The sequence below is a fragment of the Odocoileus virginianus genome, chromosome 3 (genome assembly GCF_023699985.2).
Source record: "Odocoileus virginianus isolate 20LAN1187 ecotype Illinois chromosome 3, Ovbor_1.2, whole genome shotgun sequence".
In the NCBI taxonomy this organism is placed as follows: Eukaryota; Metazoa; Chordata; class Mammalia; order Artiodactyla; family Cervidae; genus Odocoileus; species Odocoileus virginianus.
Genome location: NC_069676.1, coordinates 64,573,395 through 64,600,507, shown reverse-complemented (window position 1 = coordinate 64,600,507; position 27,113 = coordinate 64,573,395). Strand labels below are relative to the sequence as shown.

Here is a 27,113-nt window from a genome sequence, read left to right as displayed (position 1 = left end):
CTTCTAGATTTATTGCTACCAAAGAATAGATCTTACCATGAAATAATTCATGTCAGACAGTTTTATGAACCAATGCACTGTGATGGAATGATTTGGACAGTGGGGAAAAGCAAATCTAAGTACACTATGGATTCAATGTCACTTTTATAGTTTGGGTTCATCAACATACATAGCACTAAAAGCTCTTCTTCAAACATCTCAGAGCATTTGAAACTAGTAGCCCAGCTCTGGCCTGGCTGGCCAGTAATTTGGGTGTGTGAAACACTACTCAAGCAAGCAACAACAGATAACGTGTAACAGATAAATGCAATGTGGTATCATCTTTGGAAGTTTCATGACTGATGACTCTAAGCTAGTATTATACAGGTTTATAAAAGGGCACTAACTGACTTTTTATAAGTTTCCATTAAAACAGCCTCAGTATAAATGTTGGCTTCCTGGGTATGCCCTGATTACTCTCTTTTGCATTGGCCCTTAACTAGGCTGAAATCACATCTCTGACTAGTTCAGTTCAGTTCAGTTCAGCTGCTCAGTCACGTCTCTTTGCGACCCCGTGGACTGCAGCACGCCAGGCCCCCCTGTCCATCACCAACTCTCGGAGCTTGCTCAAACTCATGTCCAACTGAGTCAGAGTGGACTCCATCAAAGTTTGCTGGGGGGAAGCTCCAGCCATATCCTGGTGAGAATTTCAGGACTGCAAAGAATAATTAGCTAATGTAGAGCTCATCTATTGTTGTCAGGAAGTGTTATCAGCAGGTTTTGAGACTTGCCCAAGGTCAGTGAGCTGGTCTGGAGTAGCCAGCATTTGAACCCAGGCACTGGGGCTCCAGAACCCATGCTCTTATCACCACCATACAGAGCCTGTAACTATCACGTACCAGGGACTTAAGGAAAATCATTAGAGCATTTTCTGTCTTCCCCCAGAAAAGCCTAGTTTGCTATGCTGTATCCCCCCAAATTCACATCTTTCAGGAGTTACACCTGCCAGATACAGTTCTTACAATCTGTTAACTCCTAAAAACATAATCATGTCATTTTGTCATGCGCATGTTCTCACATGGCTCCTTCTTTCCTTATCTATGTTTCAACATACAAATGAAATATGTATAAGTTTGAAGGAGAAATGAAATGGACCAAAATAATTAATATTCTTTAACTGCTCTCACCCCTTGTATCTTCTAAAATAGAGTTCTTCAAACTGCAGTGTGTCCAAACTAGAACATTATTCTAATAGGTACTTCAGTATGTATTTCTAAGAAATAAAATATACACCTATATAACCATAGTACAATTACCAAAATCATGAAATTTAACACTGACACAATGCTGTTATCTAATTTTAGACTTTATTCAGATTCATCGGTTGTCTCAATAATATGCTTCGTATTACTATTTTTTTTGGTTTGCTTTTTTATGGTTCAAGATTGACCCAGGATTGCTGGTGCATTTAGTTACTACATCTCTTCCGTTTCCTTTAATGTGAACCAATTTCTTAGTCTTTCATGTCTTTCATGATATTAACATTTTTGAAGAGCCCAGGGCAGTTATTTGTAGACTATGCCTCAGTTTGGATTTGTCTGTTATTTCCTCATGACTAATTCAGGTTACGCATGTTTGGGTGGGACTATCACAGAAGTGATGCTGTGTCCTCTGTGTATCATGTCAGGAGATGCACGATGTCTGCTTGCCCCCTTATTGATGTGAACTTGGATTGTTTGGTTAAGATGGGGTCTGCCAGGTATTTCCTCTTTTTACTAAGTGATTTGTAAGAAGATACTTTGAAACTATGTAAATATCAAACTTTTACCACCTACTTGTAACTTTCATTGATGATTCTTGCCCAAATCAGTTGGTACTTCAAACTATAAAAAGATGGTTTTTCACTTTAAAATTCCTTCTGCATTCATTACTTGGTATTTCATGGTGAGAAGGAGTTTTTTTCTTCTTGTCCCTTTATTTATTTAGTTATCAAAGTATTTATGATGGATTCTTGTTTTATTCAGTGATTGTAGTTCATTACTGTCATTATTTATTTTGATACTCAGATTATCCAAATTTTGTCAGAAGAGGCATTTTAAATCTGACTTCTGTGCTCACTCAATGTGTTCACCTTACTTAACAACAAAAAATTAGGGGGTACTTCTTTAATTTTTTGGTGCATCAAAATGTTCCAATTTCATCTTTGTTCTTTCCTTGCCCTAACTCCGAGTCTCCAAGCCATTTCTCCAGGATGTCCTAGTTGTTTTTAGTAGGAAGTGTTATTTAAAAACCAGAATCTGAGCATGCACATTGCTACTCTAGTATTATTGCTTCTGGGCCTTCTAGCAACTGAGCTGGGAAATATATGCTCATGGTAAGTAGGTTGTTCTCTACACTTGGATTTTATTAAACATTGAATAATTCCACTAAAACTGTTTGTGAACTCTCCTTTTAAATAACAGTCTGAAATAAACAACACAAACTAAGCAGATGTTTAATGCCTATCTGTTTGTCTGCTATCTTGGTATTGGAAGTATTGCATTAAACCATATTTTAAATCAGTCTGTATTAGATCTAATGTTCATAGTATAAGATCAATATTCCTGGAATTCCCAGGAGAAACTTTTCCTTTGACTACAATGTGTGCAGGCATCTGAAAACATTACTTTGGTAAAAGGGGAGATGAGAACACATATCCTTCCCCTTCTATTTTAAAGTGGTCCCCAGTTGTTTATTTAAGGTTCTGAGCATGAAAGCAAGTCAAAAAGAGAAAATGCCTGGTATCTTAATAATTAACCAATGATTCACTCCTAATCTAAGAAGACCAATTAGCACCAATTTTTTGAAAAAAAAAAAAAAAAAAAAAAAAAAAAAATCTTACTCATAGGTTTCCAGGTTATTTGGAGACTTTTCCACCAGATAACTGCTTGGAACGTATCCTTCATGCCTGTTTAAAGGGAAATTAGTGTTTATATTAATATAAAGCTAATTTTTACATCTCCACTTCATGGATTTAATCAACTAGATGTCATTTAAAGATGAAGTCTTGTTTAGCATTCGGGATAAGACTTTTTAAAATTTTCAAATAAAAAATTACTAAAAATAACAACCTGCTATCTGCTAAAGGCTATATAGATCTTATTACTAAAATTTGAGCCATAGTAAATAAGAAATAGTTACTTTACTTTATTAGCTTTGCTTGCTAGTCTCTTCATTGTGAAAATTTCCTCTATTGGAAAAAATATCAATGTTCTGTCTTTATTTTCTAATAGGAAACATCTGTGTGTGTGTTATAATCAGTATTTTTCCACTTTAGTGCTAGCATTTTATAGTTAAGAAACCAAATTAATTAAAATATAAAGAATTACTTTCCAACCACAGGTCCCAAAACATACTGCAAGTCAACCATGTAAACTTTTAATTCAAGGCCTGCCTACTGTTTTTTGTTATTTGTGCTCCTTCAAACATAAATGATAAAACATGAGAAAAACGAAATAAAACTATGCTGGATTTGGGGTTAGGAGTTTCTTTTGAGCAGGAATAAATTGTGTATAAACAAACACATAGGGATCAAGAGACTGGTAAGAACATCAAAATACTTTACACTTGTGTTAGTACTTTTCAAAACACTATCACATTCACTGTCACATTTAATACTACAAGGTGAAAGCAGTGTCTCCTCCACTTTCTAGGCCTCTGATTCTGTACCTGTAAAATGAAGGACCTAAACTGGATCACACATAAAATCCCTCCAGACTGTGCCTTCTGTGAAAAGATGTCTCATAACTTCTTGCTCTTTACTCCATCAAGTGTTTGAGTTTTTTTCAATCTAGTGATTTATGTTTAATGGGAAATGTGTAATCTATTTCACAGAATTGTTTTGAGGAGTGAAGAAATGAAGAATGGTGATGCCAAATACAGGATATCTTATATCTTATACCCATGGCTAGTCAGTCATGGTATTATGCTTTCTTTGGAGAACTGGACATCCAGCCTCAGAATCCTTCTTAAGTCAGCACTCAAGGTAGCCAATTCCAACTAATAGGAGTCAACTTGTTCTCAAATATGCTGTCTTTTATGTCTTTCTTTTGGATTTCCTTTTAATTATGTCTGTTTTTGCCACACCATATGTTTACAATTATGTTACTAGGTCAAATACTATTTTGCTTTCATATAAAATGACAGTTTTAATATCCCAACCAAAACTGGATTATCTACAAAATGATGATAATTTTCGTGTGTGGATATAGAATTTACAAAGCCCTTTCACTTTCTTTATCTCAATGATTTTCTCAACACTCTGAGATGAAAAGCTGATATTACCATCTGCATTTTACAGGTAAGAAAATAGATTCACAGAAGTTAAGTGACTTTTCCAAAGGCCCTGTATAACAAAAGCAGCTGATAGTCAAGTCCGAGTCTTCTGTCTCCACATCTTGTGTACTTTCCACTGTACCACACGATTACAAAGCACATGAGGGAAATTCCCATACACCCTGATTGGCCTGTGGGGTGTCTTCAGTGATGCCTTTTGAAGTACCGAGCTGAGCCTTTCCACGGGCCATTGAACAAAGGGTAAACTGTCATTTGGGGAAGTGAAACCTAGGAGAAGAAATTTCCTGGCACATAAGTTGTACTAAAGAAATGTCAGTTGGTTGAAGGGATGAATTTCTTAGTAAGTTCCTCTGGTGTTTGTGGAGCCAGGCAGTCTTGAATCTGTTTCTGAAATGAGCCTCCCCATAATAGGCAAAGAGAAGGTGATGTGACTGATCTTGTTTGTTTCCCCGCGTTAACTAGAGAGGGAGGTTCCAGGTGAGGGGGCTTTTGGGTCTGTTCTCAGCAAGCAAGTGATACTGCTTCTGAGACCACAGTTTTTGATCTAACCCCCCTTTACTTCCCTTGCAATGGGATTGATAAGACTACTTAAAGAGAAGGTGCCTTGAAAATGTAAGTTATGATATATGTAAAAAGTAAAGTCTGTACCCTAAAAATGTTTGTGTACCTCTTTTTCTGCTCATCAGATTGCGCCCCCCCCCCCCCCCCACCTTTTAAAGTTTAATGATACCCAGTGTTGGGCTTCGTTGGTGGTTTAGATGGAAAAGAATCTGCCTGTAGTTCGGGAGACCCAGGTTTGATCCCTGGGTCCAGAAGATCCCCTGGAGAAGGCAATGGTTACCCACTCCTGTATTCTTGCCTGGTGAATTCTATGGACAGAGGAGCCTGGTGGGCTACAGTCCATGGCGTCACAAAGAGTTGGACACGATTGAGCGACTAACACTTTCACTGCAGTGTTGGCACTCCAATACCCTGTTGGTGGGGAATGTAAAATTTGGCAAGCTTTTTGAGGGACTTACCTTTTAAAATTAAGATGTCACATAGTCTGACTCACGAGTTCCATAGTTAGAAATGTGAGTTATGTATTTTTTCCCAAAGAAAAAATATGTTTTCAAAAGTATATGTATTTCAAAAGATTTCTAAGTTACATGAGCATGGGCAATGCAAGATATTCATGGCAGCCTTGTTTGAAACAACAAAGAAAGCAACCTGGAAACTAAATATCCCACTAAAAAATATTGTTTAAATATTTATAATACAAGCATACATTCTAAAACTATACATTTACTTAAAAAATAAGGTAGATTTGTATGCACTGATATGAAAATATCTTTAAGATATATCATTAAAAGTTAAAAGCAAGGTGAAGATCAGAATGAATCACCTTAATGCAAATGAAAAATAGGATGCATTTCTATATGTATAACTCTTTTGCCTAGGATGCACAAGTAACTTAACAATGAATACTTTTAGAACTGATGTGCAGACAAATGGAGGGTGGCTTATTTTTAACTGTTATTTAAACAGTTAAACAGTTAACTTATTTAAACTGTTGTTAGTTTTTGTAATATAAAACATTGACATTGGCTATCCAGATATTGCAGTAATGGAGTGTTTTCATTTTCTTTTAAAAAATATGTTAAAATTAATAATAATCTCATACTTTGAAAATGTTTAAACCCTTAATATATAAAGATGGTAATTGTAGCATTGTTAATATTTTCAGAATATTAGAAACAGCCTAAGCACCCAAGAAGGAAATTTACTAAATTATTGTACATTTTTATGTTGGATTTATGCAATCATCTTCTGGAGATGATTCTGGAGAATATCCTGGGACATAGGTAAATATCTCTGATCTTTAAAGGAAAAAATGCAGCCTTATAAAGCAGTGTAAATCTGATAAACTAACCACTAGTATGAAACTCATATATATCCCAGAGTATTCTAAAGGTCAGTAACAGTAATTTTCTTGTAGCTCAGTTCAGATAAAGGGTCATAAGATTTTTTTTCATTCAAAAGTCCAATTGAGGGTAAATTGTATTTGTATGATTTTATTTTCTCCATGAATCACATGGATGGCTAGTTCACAGGCTCTTGGCTTCACTAAATCTCTAGTATTTTCTCCCTGATGCTTCCTAATGTAACCACCAATCTGCACCATCTGTGCATTCCCTTTGTTTCCGCCAACAATGAGACCCTCACAATGGGATATACACCTTCAGCCTCATTTAAGCACTCAAAAACAATGGTGCTTTGTGGAACAAGTCGCCGTTCTCCCAAACTGTGGATATCAGTGGTAAAACCCAGAAGATTTTTAGATGAGTTTGGAGGTTGGGACCTGGCTTGATGAGGTCCAGGGAGTAAGTCTGGTGACCTTCTGAGAAGGGGAAGACCCTTTTCAGCACCTTCTTCCTTCCTCCTCCTTCTGCCTCTGCCCTCCTCTCCTAAGTCAGTGCCATGGTCTGTCTGAGAGAGGCAGGGCAGCCTTTGTTCCCGCCTCCCCTCGAAAGCTGGGACAGCAGCCGCCCGGGCGCCTTACCCGTTCCTGTCCTGAACCCTCCACCAGTGAATCTCCGAGCTGTCCAGCAGGTAGTACTCCTCATTGCGCTGTAGCGTGAGTTCCTGTGAGTCATTCGTTTGGTAGTCATACAGGGCGATGACCACGGTTTCTTCAAGTTCCCGAAGTGACCGCTGGAGGAGGGGGAGACAGTGAAATCAAGCAAAGGTGTGAGAAAGGAGGTAGCCTGTGGAAAGCAAGGTCAGCAAGTCCCTGAGCTGTAACTTGCTCTTGGACCTATGCCAGGTCCGACACCAGTTCCTCACATCCACTGGGGGTACTCGCTGAGGCCATTTGCCTTCCTCTGGTTGGCTTTCTTACTGTCAGGCTCGTGACATGGAATAGGACACAAAGACACGCATTACCTGGAATTCACTGCCTCTCCCAGTCCAAGTGGTAAACTCTGACTCTCAGTGAATTCCAGGCAGTTATGCTTGTCACAGATATCTCTACTTAAGCAATGTCATAATTCACAGCTTCTCTGCTAGAAGCATCACATTCTTGGCAAAGGTGATGAAGTCAACACTACATCATTTAGTTCATGCTTTCCTACTTTTATTTTTGGGTTTGTCCAGATCTATAGAATCATGGACTGTTGGAGCTGGAATGCCTCTGAGAGATCATTTAGTCCACTCTTTTGTTTAGAATAAGGAAACTGAGGCCCAGATGGGGCAAGTTTAGCAATTATTCTTATGCTTTCTCTACTACATCCCATAGGCTCTCTTCTTCCTCTGATGGGCTCTCTTGCTTGTATCACTGTTTTTTCAGTATCTTAGGATGAGATATTGAAGACTGAAGAGGTCCTCATGTAAGGAGTCACAAGTGTTCAGGGTGGGCACACCTGCTATAGGTTAGCAGGCTTTGTGAGATAGCAAATGTGGGAAGAGATTGGATCAGTGGCTAGAGAGAGATTCAGTGATGGGAAATCAGAAGCTCTCTGAGTGCACTTAAGTATTTGGTGGCATACAAATATTGGAGATTAAAAAATAAAATATTGTCACACTGATACAGTTTGGATTTGAAGCCTAGATTATTTGTGGAGCTTGTGAGATGGTATATTGAGTACTACAGACAAGAGTTGTTGGGCTTGAGGCTGTCACCCTAAGAGCTAATGGAGGAAGGAATTGTGTTAAGGGCAGGAGGATAAAGGAAAAATATAGTAAGGTATTCATCTCATTATAGATCCAACTGATTGATTAATTATTATTAAGACAAAGATCAGAGTGGGTTTCTCAAACCATGTGAAACCTTTCCATAGGGAGTATTTTGGACATCTATGGGGGTGTTTTGAATGTCACAAAGATTGAGGTGGGCTACTAGCATTGAATGGGAGAGGGTCAAGAATGCAAAACACTCTGCAGCATCCCACATCCTATATGACTTTTGAATGTCCTGTTAGATATTCCAGAGAAGGCCTCCACCTTATATGAAGTGCTTGGTTTCCTAGGAGGTAGCCACCCTTTATGTGGAGGGCCGATTACACTTTGTTTAGTTCAGAACTTGACCAAGAGTTGTTTGTCCTTTTGGAAAATGTATCGCAGATGGTAATACTGTCTTTGAGTCACTGATACTACATTCCTGGAACAGTTGCATATGAGCTGCCAAATTTAACAGGATTCAAATACAGGTGTGTTTTATTATTCTGTCCAGTATAGTCATGCTCAATATTTATATATAGAAACATGTATGGATTTGTATGTTATTTTATTTTCCTTTTTAAACATTATGGTTAGAACATTTATTGGTTCTTTTAGAAAGTATGTGTTTACATAAGTGTTATTATCTATTTAATTTATTTTTGTTATAATAAAGGGGGCTTTATAAAATATTTGTCAGAAAAAGGGAGTACTGGGTCTGATAGGATTGAGAACCATGAGATTCCACTGAGAAAATGAAGGGATGGCATTTGGAGAAACTGAGACTCTGGGCTCCAGAAGGGCTATTTGGGAGCCCAGGAGATGAGATGAGTCATGGAATGGGGGAATAGTCCTGTCTCCTGGCCACTCTACTGCTGGTCTCAGAATGGCCCTGATTTTTGAGAGCTCCTGACCCCAGTAGGGGAGAGCTCCACCCAGCTGAGATTGGGCCCTCCCAGGTGGGAGTGGCAGGGGTAGTGTGCCTTAACAAGGAAGCCACAGGTGTGTGTCTGGGTGGCCCCTCAGGAAGTCCTTCTGGGTTGACGGGGACAGGCTGCGAAGAAGGGCTGAGTTCTTGTGTACATGGGGGGACCAAGAGTGAAACATAACCTCATCTGCATCCACAGGCTAGAGAGGCCTGGAGTTCTCAATTACTCTGATCATGAATGGTTTCTATCCTGACCAATAATAGCCACCCTCCACCCTCTGGAGAACTGTTCCCAGTCCATAGACTCTCTCACACTAAGCATCAGGCCTGTTGCTCAGATCAGATTAAAAGTATAGCCTCTATAGATGCCAACTCAAGATGCTATCACTTAGTCTAGAACAGAACATGAAGGTGATGGGAGAAGTGATTTCAAGTAATTCAAGATTGCTGTAGATTTAGATGTATGATTGAAACTGCAACCATGATCCCAGCAGCCCTGTGCTTGGCGTCCTAAAGCTTTTCCTCCAAGAAGTCTGAGAAGCCAAGTGGTGGTGTCCAAAGGGAGGTGGATATGCCCTTTTTTCTGACTTTTACCTTCACTAATAGTGAAAAACCAGATAGGAGCAAGCCAGCCTAAGGTGCAGAAGTGTGGGTTTAGGTGGGACTATTGGAACCACCCGCAAGCCAGGGCAGTGGGATTCCAAACCATATTTTCAAGGGTGATGGTGAAATGGTCTTTAGAAGATGAATGAATGAAGTAAAATGGAAAAGAGCCCATTTTCTGCTGCAGTTTAAATGCACTTCTTTCTTGTTGAGTGAGAGAGGGCTGACAACAAATCTAAAAGTCAGCCCAGTTTTGAGCGATGTAGAGCTTCTCTTATGGGGAAGCTGCCAGTGTTTGAAATGTCACCATATTGGCTGGAAAAAAAAGCAGGGTTCATCCTTCAGGAAGAAGCATGAGGGAGCAGAATCAATATGTTCTGGAATAAAGACCAGTTACTCAAATGTGGATATTGGCATTGGTATTACCATAAAGTGAGGGCTAAGATTGCTTTTTCTCCTGTTTTTTGGTTTGTTTTGTTTTGTCTTTTTGACTAAATAGCTTCCTAAGAATTGACTTGATATCACTTAAGTCTTGCAAGTCAGTATATTAGACCAGTGTTTCTCAAACTTCAGCATGCCTTAGAATCATCTTGAGGTTTCTTTTTTTTTTTTTTTCTTTTTCCCATTTATTTTTATTAGTTGGAGGCCAATCACTCCACATCATTACAGTAGCTTTTGTCATACATTGAAACGAACCAGCCATGGATTTACATGTATTCCCCATCCCGGTCCCCCCTCCCACCTCCCTCTCCACCCCATCCCTCTGGGTCCTCCCAGTGCACCAGGCCTGAGCACTTGTCTCATGCATCCAACCTGGGCTGGTGATCTGTTTCACCCTAGATATACATGTTTCGATGCTGTTCTCTTGAAACATCCCACCCCCGGGTTCTCCCATAGAGTCCACAAGTCTGTTCTATACATCTGAGTCTCTTTTTCTTTTTTTGCATATAGGATTATCGTTACCATCTTTCTAAATTCCATATATATGTGTTAGTATACTGTAATGGTCTTTATCTTTCTGGCTTACTTCGCTCTGTATAATGGGCTCCAGATTCACCCATCTCATTAGAACTGATTCAAATGAATTCTTTTTAACGGCTGAGTAATATTCCATGGTGTATATGTACCACAGCTTCCTCATCCATTCATCTGCTGATGGGCATCTAGGTTGCTTCCATGTCCTGGCAATTATAAACAGTGCTGCGATAAACATGGGGTGAGGTTTCTTAAAGTGCAGATTATTGGTCCCTTTCCCTAAAGCTTTGCGTGTCAGAGGTCTTAGGGGGTGGTGACGTTGGGCAGCGAGGGAAGGGGTTCTGAGAATTTGCATTTCTAACCAGCTCCCCGGTGATGCTGATGCTGCTGGTCCAGGGACCACACTTTTGGGAACGACCACTCGAGTTAAAGACCACCACACCAGGAACCCTCTAGCCTACTATCTTGACTACCAAGTTACCAAATGGCCTTGGGATAACCTCTCGTGGGACTTGCTTTCCCAAGCTTTCACATGAGAATAAAACTATAACCCTCTGAAGTGGCCAGAACAGATAGTGAGTTTTGAAATGACTAGTAAAAGCATGGACCTGCTTTGAAGAATTTGAAGTGTTCTCAGGTGTATGCTTCCAAAATGCTTGTCTGTCAAAGGGTGGAGTAAATACACCATTTTATGTGGCTGTGAGCTGTTATTAGGCCCCAACCTAGTCAAGCAAGGTACTTGGATGCACAGTATGATACTGAGAAATGTTTGTTGAGTGAAGGTGGTGGAGTGAAGATTTTGGCAGCTGAGTGCTCATTTTACCTGGATCCACCCAGGAGACAAGTTGGGCCCAAGAAACCCACAGTGTTGAGTTCAGCTGCATCGCAATGAGGTCAGGGCTGAGAAACCTGAGCAGATGGGAAACCCAAGCAGGATGATACCAGAGCAGCAGCTTGAGGTGCCCTGGGCCCCCGCCTCCCCGAGCCCAGACCTTGTGCTTTCACTCACCCTGTTGTCTTCAGGAGTAGGAGGAAGAGGCTTCTTTGAAGCTGAAACAAGAAAAACAGAAAAAGAAAATGAGCGTGAAACCGAATGTGCCCAGCTGGAGATGAACGGCTGGGGGCTTTTCAGAGAAAAGGGGCCCCAAAGAGAACAGCAGGAGAAAGGATGAGACACAGGGCCTGGGTTTTCTCTCTTTCAGCCTGCATGTTCCTGATATCATTTTCCAGGAGACACCAGAGACTTCCAGAAGCCCCTCTTCCGGTACCCCAGGAAAAGCCTAGTGCAGAGGGGTTCCCCGGTCTCAGTGTATGTCCTTTCTCAGAGGCACAGAGCCTCGACAAAGGCACCCCCACCTGCTGAACCAGGACTTGGAATTGGTGACTCAGGGGGACCGTGACTCACTGGCTTCCTGATGCCCCTGTGGGCTTGGAGAGAGGGTGGATGAGGCGAGAGGCTGTCGTGCTGCTTTGTGAGAGGGCTGCTATCTTAAGGCTCCGAGTATTTGCTCTCACCGACTCCTCCAGACAACACCTCAACACCTCTCTCTGTTTATGTCTTTGTGTCTCCATGTCTCGCTGTCTTTCTTTGCAGTCTCTTCCTTCTTTCCTCCTTTCTCCTTTCTTCTTGCTCTCTCTTTCCCTCTCTCTTTCCTTTCATCTCTTCATCTGTGTTTCTCAGGATTTCTCCCTTAAGGCAGAAGTCCCCAGTATTTTTGGCACCAGAGATTCGTTTCGTGGGAGACAGTTTTTGCACAAACCCAGGGAGTAGGGTGGAGGAAGGGGTGGCTTCTGGATGATTCAAGTGCATTATATTTATTGTGCATTGTATTTCTATTATTATTGCATCAGCTCCACCTCAGATCATCAGGCATTAGATCTCAGAGGTTAGGAACCCCTGGTTTAAGGCAATAAAAAGGCCCAGCGTGGAATCAGTGGACTGAAGCTGTGTGTCTGTGTGGTATGGGGAGGCAGTGTCTAGGCTTCTGCTCAGTTCAAAGACTTCTTGAACAGTTAGAGATAAGTAGAGGGTGGGTGGCATCAACAGGTGGTGAGCACCGTATCTCTGCAGGGGGTGACTTGGAACTGGGCAGCCATATCTGGGATGTGGTAAGAAGAGATCACACATTGACACTGAAGCCCAGACCCTGTGCTGACACCTTAATCAAGGGCTGCTGCTGCTGCTAAGTTGATTCAATCGTGTCCGACTCTGTGCGACCCCATAGACGGCAGCCCACCAGGCTCCCTGTCCCTGGGATTCTCCAAGCAAGAACACGAGTGGGTTGCCATTTCCTTCTCCAATGCATGAAAGTGAAAAGTGAAAGTGAAGTCTCTCAGTCACATCCAACCCTTAGCGACCCCGTGGACTGCAGCCTACCAGGCTCCTCCGTCCATGGGATTCACCAGGCAAGAGTACTGGAGTGGGTTGCCACTGCCTTCTCCACAATCAAGGGCAAGCTGGGATATTAGGTGTGCAATTCACTTAGAAAAAGGAAACATACATACATAATGGGAAACATGGTTCCATTACAGCACTCAACTTGGTGCCAAGAGCCAGTTACCTTAACCCTAACTCCACCACATACAAGCTGGGTGGTCTTGAGCCCTTTCTAGCCCTGAGTATTCTGTGCCTGATCTCTTCTTCCTCTGGCCTTGCTCTTACCTTTCTTCCTCTCCCTCTGTGTGAAGTTTGTGTGCAGTGAAACTTGTATGTGGGGTTAGTTCTGGCTGCATAAGTGGGTGCTGCTGTTGGTTGAATATTTGCTAAGTTGCTTCAGTCATGTCCTACTCTGTTGAGACCCCAAGGACTATAGCCTGCAAGGCTCCTCTGTCCATGGGATTCTCCAGGCAAGAATACTGGACTGAGTAGCCATTCCCTCCTCCAGGGGCTTTTCCTGACCCAGCAATCAAACCTGCATCTCCTGCATCTCTTTCATTGCAGGCAGATTCTTTACCCACTGAGCCACCCAGGAAGCCTGTGGGTTGATTTAACAGAGCTCATTTTATTTTCAGCGACCTCTGTTACTTACCAGGCAGACACACACGTACTCTCTCAGCTTCAGATTCTTCTGTCCACAAAGGGAATGACTAGCAGACACAGTTGCCATTTACAGAGACGGCTAAGTGCTAACAACGGTGCTAGGAGCTTCCCCAACCCCACTGACTCTCCCAGCAGCCCCAGAAAGTAACCACTTATTATCATGGTTCCCATTTTACAGATGAGAAAGCTGGCCAAGAGACTCAGAAAGTTAAGTGACAAATATGAAATCACAGAGCGAGGATACCGAGGGGCTGGAGCTCACACCAGGTGTGGTTTTTTTTTTTTTTAATCCCAAAGTCCTATCCTCTTAGACCCTCATTGTATTTGTGCCCAACACTGGGAATTCTACAAGCCTTGCTTCTTGAAAACTGCTCTCGAGTCTGTCAAAACTATGGTGCATGAGGTTACTTAAACCAAACCAGAAGAAGGGAGAATAAGATGAGGGAGATGGCAGTAGGTCCATCAGCAGAGTGACTGTGCAGTGGTTAGACCCTGGCTTCATTTGAGGAGGAGCTTAGCAACCCTGACCCGGTGAGTCATTCAGATGTTCTGCACACCTCTAACATGTGTGTACCACCCAGTGGAGGGGAATACTGTGTCCCTAGGAATAGCCACTACACGCATGGAGAAAACTGCAAAATGGAGACAGATTCAAAGGATTTCAGAATTGGAAAGGAGTTTAGAGAATATTTCATCTTAAGACCCCTAAAATTTCTCCTTCCATTTTAGTGATGAGGACACCATGGTCCTTGTTAGCCAAGTGACCCATCCAAGGACCTACAGCAAGGTTCCAGCAAGAATTTGGAGACAACTTTGACTTTGGAAAGAGCTTTCAGTTACTGGCAAGCCCATGCCATCCTGTCCTTGTGGTTGATTCCACCCACATAAAACCTATTTCTTTTTCATTAGATACAGGCTTTTGTATGGTCCAAAGAGCTAATGTAGGGAATCATTGACCTCTAAAACTAGGCAAATGCTTTTCTGGGCCAAGGGACTGGTAACTCTGAACTTTCTCTCCCAAGGTGGAGGGTGAGAAGTAGTGGTTTTTAAAGTGGCACTAAGAGGAGCTGCAACTCAGGAAGCGGCAGAAAAGCCAGCCACGTGTTACATTTAGCACATCCGCCTTGGGCTGTCAATCTGAGGTACTGGGTTTTAGTGCAAAAAAGAAACTGACAGATGAGAAGAGTTAAGTCGGGTAAGAGAGGCTGAGAGGAAAGGGCATTGGAAGAAAACAACCCGTATGATCCGTCATTCCTAGTCAGCCATGTCTCCGCAGTGCGCTTCCTCACTGCGTGACCTCGAGGGTTCTGAAGTGCTCAAGCCTCCTCTTTCTTCAGCATCATACCATCTACCCTAGATGGTTGTGAGAAGTGGGAGTGTAATGTACGTAAATGTGCATCAGAGTGGAGTTGCCCTTCACTGGGGGTTCAGAGCCCAAAGTCATCGTGCGTGCATGCTCACTCACTCAGTCATGTCCAACTCTTTGTGACCCATGGACTGGAGCCCGCCAGGCTCCTCTATCCATGGGATCTTCCAGGCAGGAATACTGGAGTGGGTTGCTATTCCCGTCTTCTTGGGATCTTTCCAACCCAGGGACTGTACCTGTGTCTCCTGCATTGGCAAGCAGATTCTTTACCACTGAGCTATCTGGGACGCGCCCCCTCCAAATTCATTACATAAATTAAAAATGATTCAAATGCCAATCCCTGGGACCTAGGTCTTTGACTTTAAAGGCCAAAGGACAACATCTTTTGCTTCAGCTTTGCATTTAGGCTGTGGCCTCCGTCTCTCTGAGACTGTGGAGTTCAAGGGCAAGTAAGTAGAGCCGGAGAGAAGCCACATTGTAAAATAAGCAGGTTTTTTGTTTTACTTTCTTTCCCCTCCAAGTGTGTAGAATTCAACTTGCGTTATAAACACATGTGTGATATGATGCCACTCTAATAGATAATATTGTGTATCTCTATATATCTATAAGGCTGTCTCTACAACTTCAGATTTAAGGAGACTGTGCCTTTCAAATTTCCTAACTTGAAGGTATAGCAATGCTTCTCAAACTCAACTGTGCACCCAGATATTGTTAAAATACAAATTCTGATCCAACAGACCTAGAATTTGCATTCTAACCAGCTTCCAGGTGCTGATGATGCCGCTGGTCTAAGAACCACACTTTGAGTAGCAAGGAGTTATAAAGACATCAGCCTCAAGATGTAGGCTTCCCCAGTGGCTCAGTAATAAAATATCTGCCTGCCAGTGCAGGTTAGTAGGAGACACAGGTTTGCTCCCTGGGTCAGGAAGATCCCCTGGAGAATGAAATGGAAACCCCCTCCAGTATTTTTGCCTGGAATATCCCATGGACGGAGGAGCCTACTAGGCTATAGTCCTTGGGTTTGCAAAGAGTTGGACATGTCTGAGTGCACACACACACACATACACACACACTCGAGATGAAAAAACACCAACAGACTGGTGTTAGATGCAGATGACTGTCTTCTGAAAATTTTGAAAATGTGAAATTTTGCATTCAATCCTGGACAGCCCTGGTGATGGGAAGCAAAGAACCTTTACTTCCTACTAGCAGAGCGGTCAGTCATTATACAAAGAAGAAAGGGAGTTCATAACCGCTTACCATTTTTGGTGGGATCGTACTGGGCACAGCCCACCGCAAGCTTCTCCATCTGAGCACAGCACCGCCATCTCCCATCCATCCAGAAATTAGGGTGATACTTGGGCACCAAACTGTTGTTATTCCTGGTTTCTGGAAGGAGTTAGCACCAGCAGAAGAGTTATTTCCAGGTCAGTCACTCAAAAGCAACTTTACAATTCCTTGAGATTGGACCCTGCTGTGTGAACTTGCATGAGTATTACCTAGAGTAGTCAGAAAAAATGGCCTTTTTTTCTGGGCACATAGAAGCATGTATATTGAAGTTGAAAGTGAAGTCGCTCAGTCGTGTCCGACTCTTTGCAACCCCAGGGACTGTAGCCCACCAGGCTCCTCTGTCCATGGGATTTTCCAGGCAAGAATACTGGAGTGGGTTGCCATTTCTTTCTCCAATATTGAATTTAGGCATCAGCAGATCTGGATTCTTATCCAGCTGTGCCTTTGGTTAGTTGTGTGTCTTTGGGTTGAGCAAAATCCTCATTTGATTCCCAGTTCCCACTGTGCCATGAGATTGTTAGGTGGGATGTCTGGGCCCCACAAAAATGCCTTAGGGAACTCAGGGAAGACAGTGGGTATGATTCTCACCACTCCATCTCTCTCATCTCTACCCATAGCAACTTTGCTTTTATCCTTTCTAGATTTGTGGCTTTAAAGTCAAATTTTGGTACAGGAGAAAAGAGGCTTTCTGATGGAAAAAAAAAGTATAAAAAACTGACAGGTTACCTCAAATGGCTCTTTCAGCTCTAACATCCTGTGAGTAAAATTCCTTCACTGAGGGAGAGCGGCCAGTGAGAGTAATTGGAGACCTTTTGATTACTTGTATGTTAGTGTTTGTTCTGTGCCCGTGAATGTTAAACTTGAGAGCACTTCTCAGTTTATCTAGCACTTTCCATTTGAGACTCACAACAATCTTGGAAGAAGATAAGATTTGTATATTTATTCTCATTTTTCAGATAAGGGCATCTTGGGTCCCATGATTTCAGATGGCTTGCCTACCATCAGTCTCTGTAGCTACTTAGATTAATATTTGAACCTATTTTTCCTGCAAATCCGGGCCTTCAGGCTAAATGACAATGATAGTAATACAGACTGAATGCTTTCTTTGGGTATAATTCCAAGTGTCTGCCACGTCCTAGCATTACTGACTCAATGGACATGAATTTGAGCAAACTCCAGGAGATAGTGGAGGACAGAGGGAACTGGGGAGGTGAGGTGTCCATGGAGTTGCAAAGAGTCAGAGACAGCTTAGCAACTGGACAACAACAACAAACTCTTTTAATTCTCACAATAACCCTATGACTATCTGTTACTAGTCAGGTAAGGAAATGGAGATACTGAAAAGTCAAGGAATTTGCCCAAGGTCACACACTAATTATTGGCAGAGCTAGAGCCTTTTCCTTAGCAGCCTGGTTCCACATCTCATGTACGTAAATACTGTGCTGGTTCTGATTATGCTGTCGAGAAGGTGAGCCCTAAGAAGTACCCTTACAGTGATCTGAAAACCTTTAAAACTAGTTGACATTTCTTGGGTGCTGACTATGGACCTGGCCAGTTCCAAGAGACTTACTCTTAGCAGCTCTGGAGGCATGTGCTTTTTTAAAAAAAATTATTTATTAAAATATAGCTGACTTACAGTATTAGTTTCAGATACACAACATAGTGATTCAATATTTTTATAGATGATGTACATACAAGCTTATTATAAAATAGTGACTATATTCCTTGTGCTGTACATTACATTTCTGTGACTTACTTATTTTATGACTGGTCTTTTGTACCTTTTCATCCCCTTCATTTATTTTTCCCCTCCTCCCACCCCTCTCTCCTTTGGAAACTGCTAGTTTGCTCTCTGTGTCTGTGAGTCTGTTTCTGTTTTGTGATATTCATTTGTTTTATGTTCTAGATTACTCATGTAAATGAGAACATACAGCATTTTTCTTTCTCTGCCTGACTGATTTTACTTTGCCTAATACAGGGAAGGAGATACTATTATTATTATTCCCTCCTCCTCTCCTTGTTAAAAATAGATGGGGAAACTGAAGCACAGAGCAGTTGAGTTGCCTGAACACACATGGCTAGTGAGTGGCAGAGCCAGGATTCAAGCCCAGATCCTCTAACTCGAGGGCCCATGCTCTTGTTCTTCATTCAATACAAGGAGTCAGTAGACATTTTCTTAAAGGGCCCAGTAGTAAATAGTTTGGATTTTGCTTACCAGGAGACACAACTGATACATTGTGGAGGTACTTTCATAACCCTTTAAAATAGAACCATTAAAAAATATTAAAAACAACCTTATCTAAGAGCCTTACAAAAATAGGTGGCTAGCAGGATTTGCCTGATACTGTACTGTACTGGTTGTTGCCCAAGTTGAAACTTTGGGAGTCCCCACCAACACCAAAAGGAAAAAATATTTGACCATCAGCTGCCCTTTATTTGATCATGGAACTCAAGCCTTCTCGAGGATCTAGAGGTCTCAGAGATTCAGTCGCACAGGAGGTTAATTACCTTCTTTGAGGGCCAGCACCCAACGCTGCCGGCTCTCGCGGTCTGGAGCAAACACATACAGGAGGTAGTTGTCATGAACAACCTGGAGACACACAGAGAGTTCAGGGTGAGCTGTGAAGTCGGAGGTGGATGACTGACAGCGGCCCCTCTGGGTTACTGGGCTGAGAGTGGGGTCTCAGGCTGTTGTCAAAAAGGCAAACATCTGGGTGATCTGGGGACTGGTGCCCCTTTTAGCTAGATGTTTGAATGCTGTGCAGATAAGCCATCACTACATTAAAATAGCTGGAGAAAAGAGTTCCCCACATAACTAGGCAGATATTTCTCGCATTAATTTTTCAGTGCTTAAAAAATTCTGGTATATGAAAGAGTAAGATATTAGATGATAAATATATAACTGAGATTTCTTTAAACTTATTTTGAAATAAGTGATTTAGGAATTTCGTACAGAGTTCCTATATACTTTTCACCCACATTTCTTCAATGATACATCTTTTTTTTTCATTTCATTGTCCTTTATTTTTTATTTATTTTTTTCATTTATTTTTATTAGTTGGAGGCTAATTACAATATTGTAGTGGTTTTTGACATACATTGACATGAATCAGCCATGGATTTACATGTATTCCCCATCCTGATCCCGCCTCCCACCTCCCTCTCCACCCAAGTGCTTGGGCCTGGTGCACTGGGAAGATTCAATGATATATCTTAACGTAACAAAATATGTCTTTAAAACCAGGAAATTGACATTGGTCCAGTACTATTAACTATACAACAGATCTTTGGATTTCACCAGGTTGTTTTTCATGCATGCATTAGTAATTGGAATTTCAATGATGAGAAAAATACGTGTTACTCCTTTTACTTTCAGTACTAAAAATTCCAACTTGTGGAGGTCACTTTTCTAGTAGGAAAAAAGTTCATTCTATGCCACATTAAAAATAAAATATTAACTCCTCAGATTGACAAACATGAATGGTACCCCAGGATGTGCAAGAAGATATCCACTCTTTCAGAACCATAAATATCAAGAGTGGTAACAAGATTTAGACAATGTCATGACCTAAAGACTAAAGATACTCTCCATCAGCTCTGCTCAATAGAACCTTCTGCGGTGATGGAAATTTAAAATCTTGGCTGTCCAATAAATTAGCCACTAGCCTGTGGCTATTGAAGATGTGAAATGTTTATTCATTCACTGTGGCTTAGTGTGACTCAGAGCTGATTAATCTTGTGCAATTTGGATTAATTTACATTTAAATGTAAGCATTCACATGTGGTTAGTGGCTACTGTTTTGGACAGCACAATTCTGTCAGATAATTCTCAGATTTTAAAATCTGACTCTTTTTATTCCAGAAGTTCCAATCAATTTATAACCAAGGAGTGTAATCTATTGTCTGAAATTATAAGTAAAATGCAGTTACAGAATGTTAGGCTTGGGGCTCTTGATTATTTTTTTTTCTCCCCCAGGAATAGAGTAATTAGGACTTTCCTTGAGGTAGGGAAGACATGAGGGAAAGGGAAATGAGGGATGACAACTTTTTCAGTATTTTGTAATTAATCTTTGTTGAATGAATGTGTCATTGAAAGAACACAGCAGATTTCTTCTGGGTATGTTCTAAGTCATCTCTGTGCCACCTTCTCATTCAGTGATTGAGCATTTCAGCCATCATCCAAGGAATGGAGAACTAGACCCCTGGCCTGATGGACTTACCTGAAATGGATATTTGTAGTGACATGGGATGATAATGTCACTTTTCACAATCTCAACACATTTGATTCGGGAGAGTTCGATGGAACCCTTCAAAGTGCGCTTTTTCTGTGGGGAGGAAAAACACATTCCATTTGAGGAAGAAGGAAGACAATATTTTTGTCCAGGTGGCTTCTAGAAATCCATTACTAGATAAGATCCATTGTAAACCAACCCTGCAAATATCCAGATGCTCCTTCTTGGCCCTTGGTGCCTTCGAAGGACACTCTGAAGCAGACTCCTGGGAGAACATGTTATTTGAATCATCTTCTTGATGAAGTGACGGACCTCTGTTTATTGAACTGCTGGAGCTTATATCTCTGAATTTGTGACAAATAGCAGCATTTGCAGAACTGTTGCCTAGAATGGGTAGTGCAGACCCCACATGTGCCAGTTTTTTCTGTTTTGTGCCTATCCATGGCCTTATCAGCATAGCAAGTGAGCTCAGGCCTGACCTGCTTGGTGACAAATACTTTTAGTGGCACCTTTCTTTTCTACATCTGCCTCCTCTGTGTCCCTTGGTTGTCCATGGTCCCACAATGGCACTCCTATAGGACATTCCTGACTGTGTTCTGTTACTATCCCATCCAGTTATACTGGCCCCAGGTTTCATCTCCTTGGAAGTTCACTGGATGTATTCCTTGATAATTAATTCACATAATGGTCTTTGTGACTTGTAATGATGTTATATGTTACCGATTTCTAAAGGTCCTTGTCCTTGGATCCCAGGAGATGTTAGATTGGTAGACCAGCAGGCTCCATGGAAGGCTAGTTAGGGGAAAACTCCTGGAGAGCAGGAGCCCTCCACAGGTGCCTGGAATTAGGCTTCTGTTGAGAATAGAGTTTAGTTCAGTTATGGAACAAGTTGCAAAACACTTCATTCTAGCTTATCCTTAAGAAAGAGGTAGCACAAATGGTAGTGAATTGGGAACGAGATTGGAAAGGGCTAGGGACAAAGTTAGGCTCTGCCTCCATCTCTGTGACCTTGGAACACGCACCAAATTTTCCTGAACTTCAGTTTCCACATCTGTTCTAAGATGTGAAGATAATTATGCCTACCCTTGAAGTAATGATTGCAGACTAAAATAGGAACAGCTAAACTAATTACCTGGCTTATGATGGATGCTCTCAGTAAAGGATACCCTCCCAGTGAAAGAGGCTAAAGAAGTCCTAAATATGGCAAAAGAGCGGTGATATATGAGGGCACTTGCTGGGTATTTGGGGAGCTAGGACACCCTCAGATTCTCCAGAAATGAGCTCAGACTTTACTTACCACTTTTTGATACGAAGCTTGGTGACTGGCCTTTGCTTTAGTAGCTGAGGCACAGAACTAAGATGAAAAAAGTCAAGGTGTGAGAAGTACCCCCTATCAAATACAGGGAAGTTTTATGGAATTTATTTCTAAAAAGTTTTCTCTCTGGAAACTTTATTTTTGAAAGTACAAAATCTAACCATGTTAACTGTAACAAATAAAGCAATATGGAGGCATGTGATAAAATTATTTCTAGTATCTTAGCATTCTACCCTTCTCCACAACTCTGAGGTAGCCAAGGTTAACCATTTGGAATGTATATGTCTTTCCCACACATATTTATGGAATATAAATAAACAAAAATGACATCTTCTCCACATAATGGTCTTCAACGTGCTTTAGTAATCTCAGGATGTATTAAGAGATCAGTCTTCCCTTAAAAACCTCTGAAAACATATGCCCTTTGGAGCCAAGCTATCTTCTCAAACTTCCCAAACTTTAGAGTCTTCCACAGCTAAATACATGTCCTGATCCTGCCCATAATTATAGTCTTCAGAATGGTTAATCTGTTTTCAAAAGCAGAAGAGCACAAGAGAGCTGCTTTTTCAACAACCATCTGCAGCTACAGGTGGTAAACAAGGAGTCTGAGCTTTGAGGTTATCTTGGTTTTTAACCTCTGTTGGGTTATTTCCTTAGTAGTGTACATAGCAAAATGCAGCAGAAGGCTCATGGCAGTAACATGACAACTCTGTTTACAGAGCTGCTCCCTGGAACCTACCGAGTCCTGCATTCCTGAGGGCAGAGACCAAGACATCCGTTATGATATCCCTCAAGTCTGTCACAGTGGCTAGTCCACAACAGGTGCACCATTAGGATGATATGAACAAAGGGCGCCATGTTGGAACACAGCTTAAATAGTCTCAATCAGACTTAAGGCTCGTGCATTTAGCTATTCAGGAATATTTCTTGCCAGCGCTGAACCAGGGCTATTCTGAGTGCAGGAAGCAGATGAAAAGAGTAGATTTTCTCATGGAGTTCTAGTCTAGTCAGGAAGGTAGACAATATAAAGTGCTCTATGGAGAATAGGATAGGTTGATATGATCAGTTGGTAGTCACACAGGCCTTACTGGAGAGAAGGCATTTGAAAAGAGACCAGAAAAATTGAAAGAGGAGCCAGATGTGAGAAGATATAGGAGACTGAGCACAAAGTAGAATAAACAGCAAGAGCAAAAAGCCCTGGGGTAGAAGCCTTCTGGATAAGTTTGAGTTGTTAATAACCTGGGATCATCATAGTCAAGGCATCAAGTAGATATAAGTAGTAACTGGAGTGATAAATTGGGATCCAAATTCTATGTGAAGTTCTAAAGAAGTGTTAAGCCACAGAAACATATTGAGAACTACATAGGGAATTTAAAATTTCCTATTAGCCACACTAAAAATTGCAAAAAGAAAAAGTATAATTAATTTTAAGAACACAGTATTTTATTTAACCCCGTGTTTCTAAGTATTATCATTTCTACACATCATTGACATGAAAAATTGAGGCTCATTACATTTAAGGACTAAGTCTTTGAAATCATGTATTTCACAACACATCTCAATGTGGATTCTCCACACAACAAGTGATCAGTTGCCACACAAGCCTGGAAGCTACCTTTATTGGGCAGTGTGGCTTCAAGATTTCCAAGGAAGGTTTCTCCAAACTCAGATGATCTCCCTTGACTTCTTAATGTTTGTCGAATTCCAACATAGATATTTAGAGACTGTCAGGTGAGCCTTCTGTTGAAATGGATGTCATGTTCCATCATCAAAGCTCAGTCTCTTTCCCAGAGGAATGATCAGGCTCCCCCCTCACAGTCTCTCCTGTTTGGTCAGTCTCTCCAATTCCTGAAGTCTCCTCAGATCTGCTAAGTGGTAAACAGCAGGGTAATCTGTGCCTTCCCTGAGCCAGGCACAGGGGACAACCAGCCAGCAAACTAAACACAACTTCATCTCTGGGAAATGGTGATGGCCTGTAATCATCTCAAACAACTGCGCTATTTCTAAAAAAGGCCAGCCTCAAACCTTCCAAGGAAACCACACAAAAGCCACCGGAGAAAGAGACACCAAGGAAAGCAGGCACCCCTCTGGGTGAGAGATCGCAGAACTTTTCTTGACCTTGTCTCTTTTCTTGGCCACGTTCAAAGCCGTCCTCCTATTCCAGAGTTTCACCCCAGACGTCTGACGTGTATCAAACACTATCCAAGAAGATGCTTGATGCCCACCTAGTTGTACAAAGTCCAGCTGGTGCAAATGTCTTTAATATCTCCTTTCTTTTTATATTACTATATGAAATGGAATTTTGGATTGTGACTTTCTTTCAAAGAGAGGCAGGAAAAAGCAAAAGATTTTGGGAGCATTTCCTGTACTTGAGGCACTCAAAGGGCATCTTATTTGGTCATGATCTTATGAAGTATATTATTCCCCCATTTTTTAGGTGAGGACATTGAGGTTCAGAGGGGCCAAGTCTTTTTATAAGTGAGCATACAAGTGCAATTCTGTGACTGCAGAACCTGAGTGCTTAACGACTGCTTCCTGGCTTTGTACCTGCCCTGATTTAATGTAGGAGACTTTTATTCCCTGAACCTAATGCTGAACAATCAGTTGTGTGGTTGATTCCTCCAAGCCGTGACCCAGCAGAGATTTGTTTCTGCCGTTTCGTAGTGCAGTGCTTATGTTGGATTTCAAAGTGGGAGCACAGAACTCCCTCTTTGCTGGTGTAATATTGGCTCCTTAGATGCTCAACTAGTCCAGCAGATACATCAGTAAGAAGCTGTGTATCTATCATCCATGAAAGGACATCTCCACCCTTCTGAAAACAGCAGAACTTCAACTTTCTCCTCTGATGAGGCTGAGTGGGACAGAAACAGAACTTTCACATCAGGCAGACCCTTTCTGCCAGATTATCTGTGCAACCTCAGGCAAGCGTTTCAATTTTTTGGTTGCCTTCCTGTTTTTTTTTTTTTTTTAAGTGGAAATAATAACAGTCCTTGAATCATTGGGTTAAACTAGAGGATTTGAAAGAACCATGTAAACCTACCAGCCAAAAAAAAAAAAAAAAAAAAAATCATTCCAAAGATAAATCAACCACTGAAGTGTTACTTCTTCTTCTTTCCTTCTCCAAATGGAGCCCATAGAACAAGATTTCACCCTCTTGTCATTATGTGTTCACCTTTTATTTGGGGATTTTCTTTCAGGCAAATATGTAATGGGAACCACCATTTGGGAGAATGACATTAATATTTAACTGATGATCCTGGTGATTTTGACATTCTGGAGTTATTTGTTTGCCAATTATTTGTAAAATCAAGACAAAACTTTAAAAGGGGCCTGTTGCTTGATCCTCCCCGCTCTGTCACATTTGCTCACATGTTAGCAAATGTGATGACTTTAGTTCTCTTCTTCCCCTTTCCCTGGGCTGTCAAAACCTTCCCCAAATAGTCATTCACCTAATGTTCAACTTCCTGATAGTTTAAGGCATGGCTTGAATCACAGAAGTTTGGATTAGGACAGATATTAGAGACTTAAGCCCAGAGGGAGATTTGACAGTAAAATTTCAGGCATCTGAAAAAGTGTTCAAAAGGAACCACTATTTTTCAAAGGGGAGGGATGGTTTTAAGACTTTCTTGGATCACACTGTAAAAGAAGCCACATGGTACCTTTATCAGAGTTTCCTTGAAATGACCTCAGAGGAGGAAATAGCAATCCACTCCAATATTCTTGCCTGGAGAATTCTATGGACAGAGGAGCCTGGCGGGCTAGAGTCCATGGGGTCACAAAAAGTCGGACACAACTGAGCGACTAACACAGTTTGAAATGAGGAAGTCTTTCTGATGATGATGTTAACCAGGCATTTTGAATATTTCACTCATTGCTGCTTCTGGGGTGTGGTACAGCCATTGCCCCTATCTGAAATGGCACAGTGATGCAATTGAAATGGAAACTGATGTCATGTGAGGTGAAACTTGGGGGTTGCTCTCCCCTACCTCAACCAGAATGCAGGCTATCAGTTCTGAGATTGGTTTTAGGGGCTTTCCTGGATTCTAGTTTCATCTCTGCAAAGCATGCTGGAGGTAACCCATGCGTTCACTCCCAGTCTCCCAATGCAGCTTTTGGTCTTTTACAACAAAGGGAACCCTCAAATTGCAGGAAAGAAAAGAAGAGATTCGGAACTTGGAAAAGTCATGGTTTGAATCCCTGTAAGAACAAGTAATATTGGGCAAGCTGTCTGAGTTCTCTAGGCTTAGTTCTCTGAGGTCTTCTTAATCATTTAGTTCTTGGGGAGCCACGGAGATGCTGACAGTTGCAACTCAGGTATATAACAACCTGAGCTACTTGGTACCTGATAAAGCTGGGATCTTTATCATCTCACTGGAAACAGCAGCACCTTCTAGAATACCAGTGTAATTTATAACTAACTGCTGCTGGTTCTTCTCCTCTCCCAGCCTATCTTCCCTTGGACCTACCTCCCTACTTTCACTAACCTTCAAAGTTCTGGGAGGGTCTGGAGCTAACATAGCAGATTGTGAGGCTTCTGGACTGACTTAAAGCCAGGAAACTATGATCCATCCCACACATGCCCTCTTGTCTTTCCTTTTTTCCACAAGACCTTTTAGTCATGGCTTTCCTCAACTCGGCTTTTCACACTGTGGTTTATGATGAGGCTGGTTGTGCTGTGGGGAAAATTCTCAAGCTTCCCTTAAAGTCTGCCATCTTGTTAGCAGTAGCACCCTGACTACCTGAAAATAAAAGGATTTTACCTACCCCCTCCCCTCCTCTCCCCCCCCCCACCCGCCACCGTCAAAAAAAGAAAAGAAGAAAAAAGAAACAGGATTACACTCTCGTACAGTTTCCAGATGCTTTTGAAATCCTCTATTAAAGTAATTAGCCTCCAACTAATAAAAATAAATGAAAAAATATATAAACCTACTCTATTAAAAAAAATTATGAATGCATTTTCTCACAAGAAACTATTAAAAGCAGATACTCCTGGGAGGGGTTCTGGGGTTTGAGAGTAGAAAGTAGAACAAGAGCCTTTCTTTTCACCTCTAGTCCTTCTATACAGTTTCACTGGTTTACCATAAACATGTATTTCTTTTATTGTATTTAAAAGCAGTTATCTAAAATAAATGAATACATTTGCCTTATAGGATCTATGCTAAGGAAACATTTATTCAAGATACATAAAGACACAGGAAAAAGGATGTTCCTCATGGCATTATTTATTACACTAACAAGTCTAGAGAAACCTAAATATCTACCAATAGACAAATGGTCACATTAGTCATGGTTCATCTATCTTGTGACCATTCTGTAGCTATCAACAAAGAGTAAAGTTAGTTTATACAGAAGGG

General features: G+C 41.4%; 1 protein-coding gene across 1 annotated transcript in view; it reads right to left on the bottom strand.

Annotated features, from left to right (window-relative positions):
• ITK (IL2 inducible T cell kinase) overlaps positions 1 to 27,113 on the bottom strand; it is a 63,765-nt gene that overhangs the window by 23,516 nt on the left and 13,136 nt on the right. The window contains exons 2-7 of the mRNA XM_070465711.1: positions 20,433 to 20,537; positions 18,721 to 18,802; positions 16,183 to 16,311; positions 11,526 to 11,566; positions 6,857 to 7,008; positions 2,861 to 2,926 (exon numbers count right to left, since the gene is read on the bottom strand). Coding sequence (XP_070321812.1) covers positions 2,861 to 2,926; positions 6,857 to 7,008; positions 11,526 to 11,566; positions 16,183 to 16,311; positions 18,721 to 18,802; positions 20,433 to 20,537 — 575 coding nt within the window. The remainder of the gene's footprint in view (positions 1 to 2,860; positions 2,927 to 6,856; positions 7,009 to 11,525; positions 11,567 to 16,182; positions 16,312 to 18,720; positions 18,803 to 20,432; positions 20,538 to 27,113) is intronic.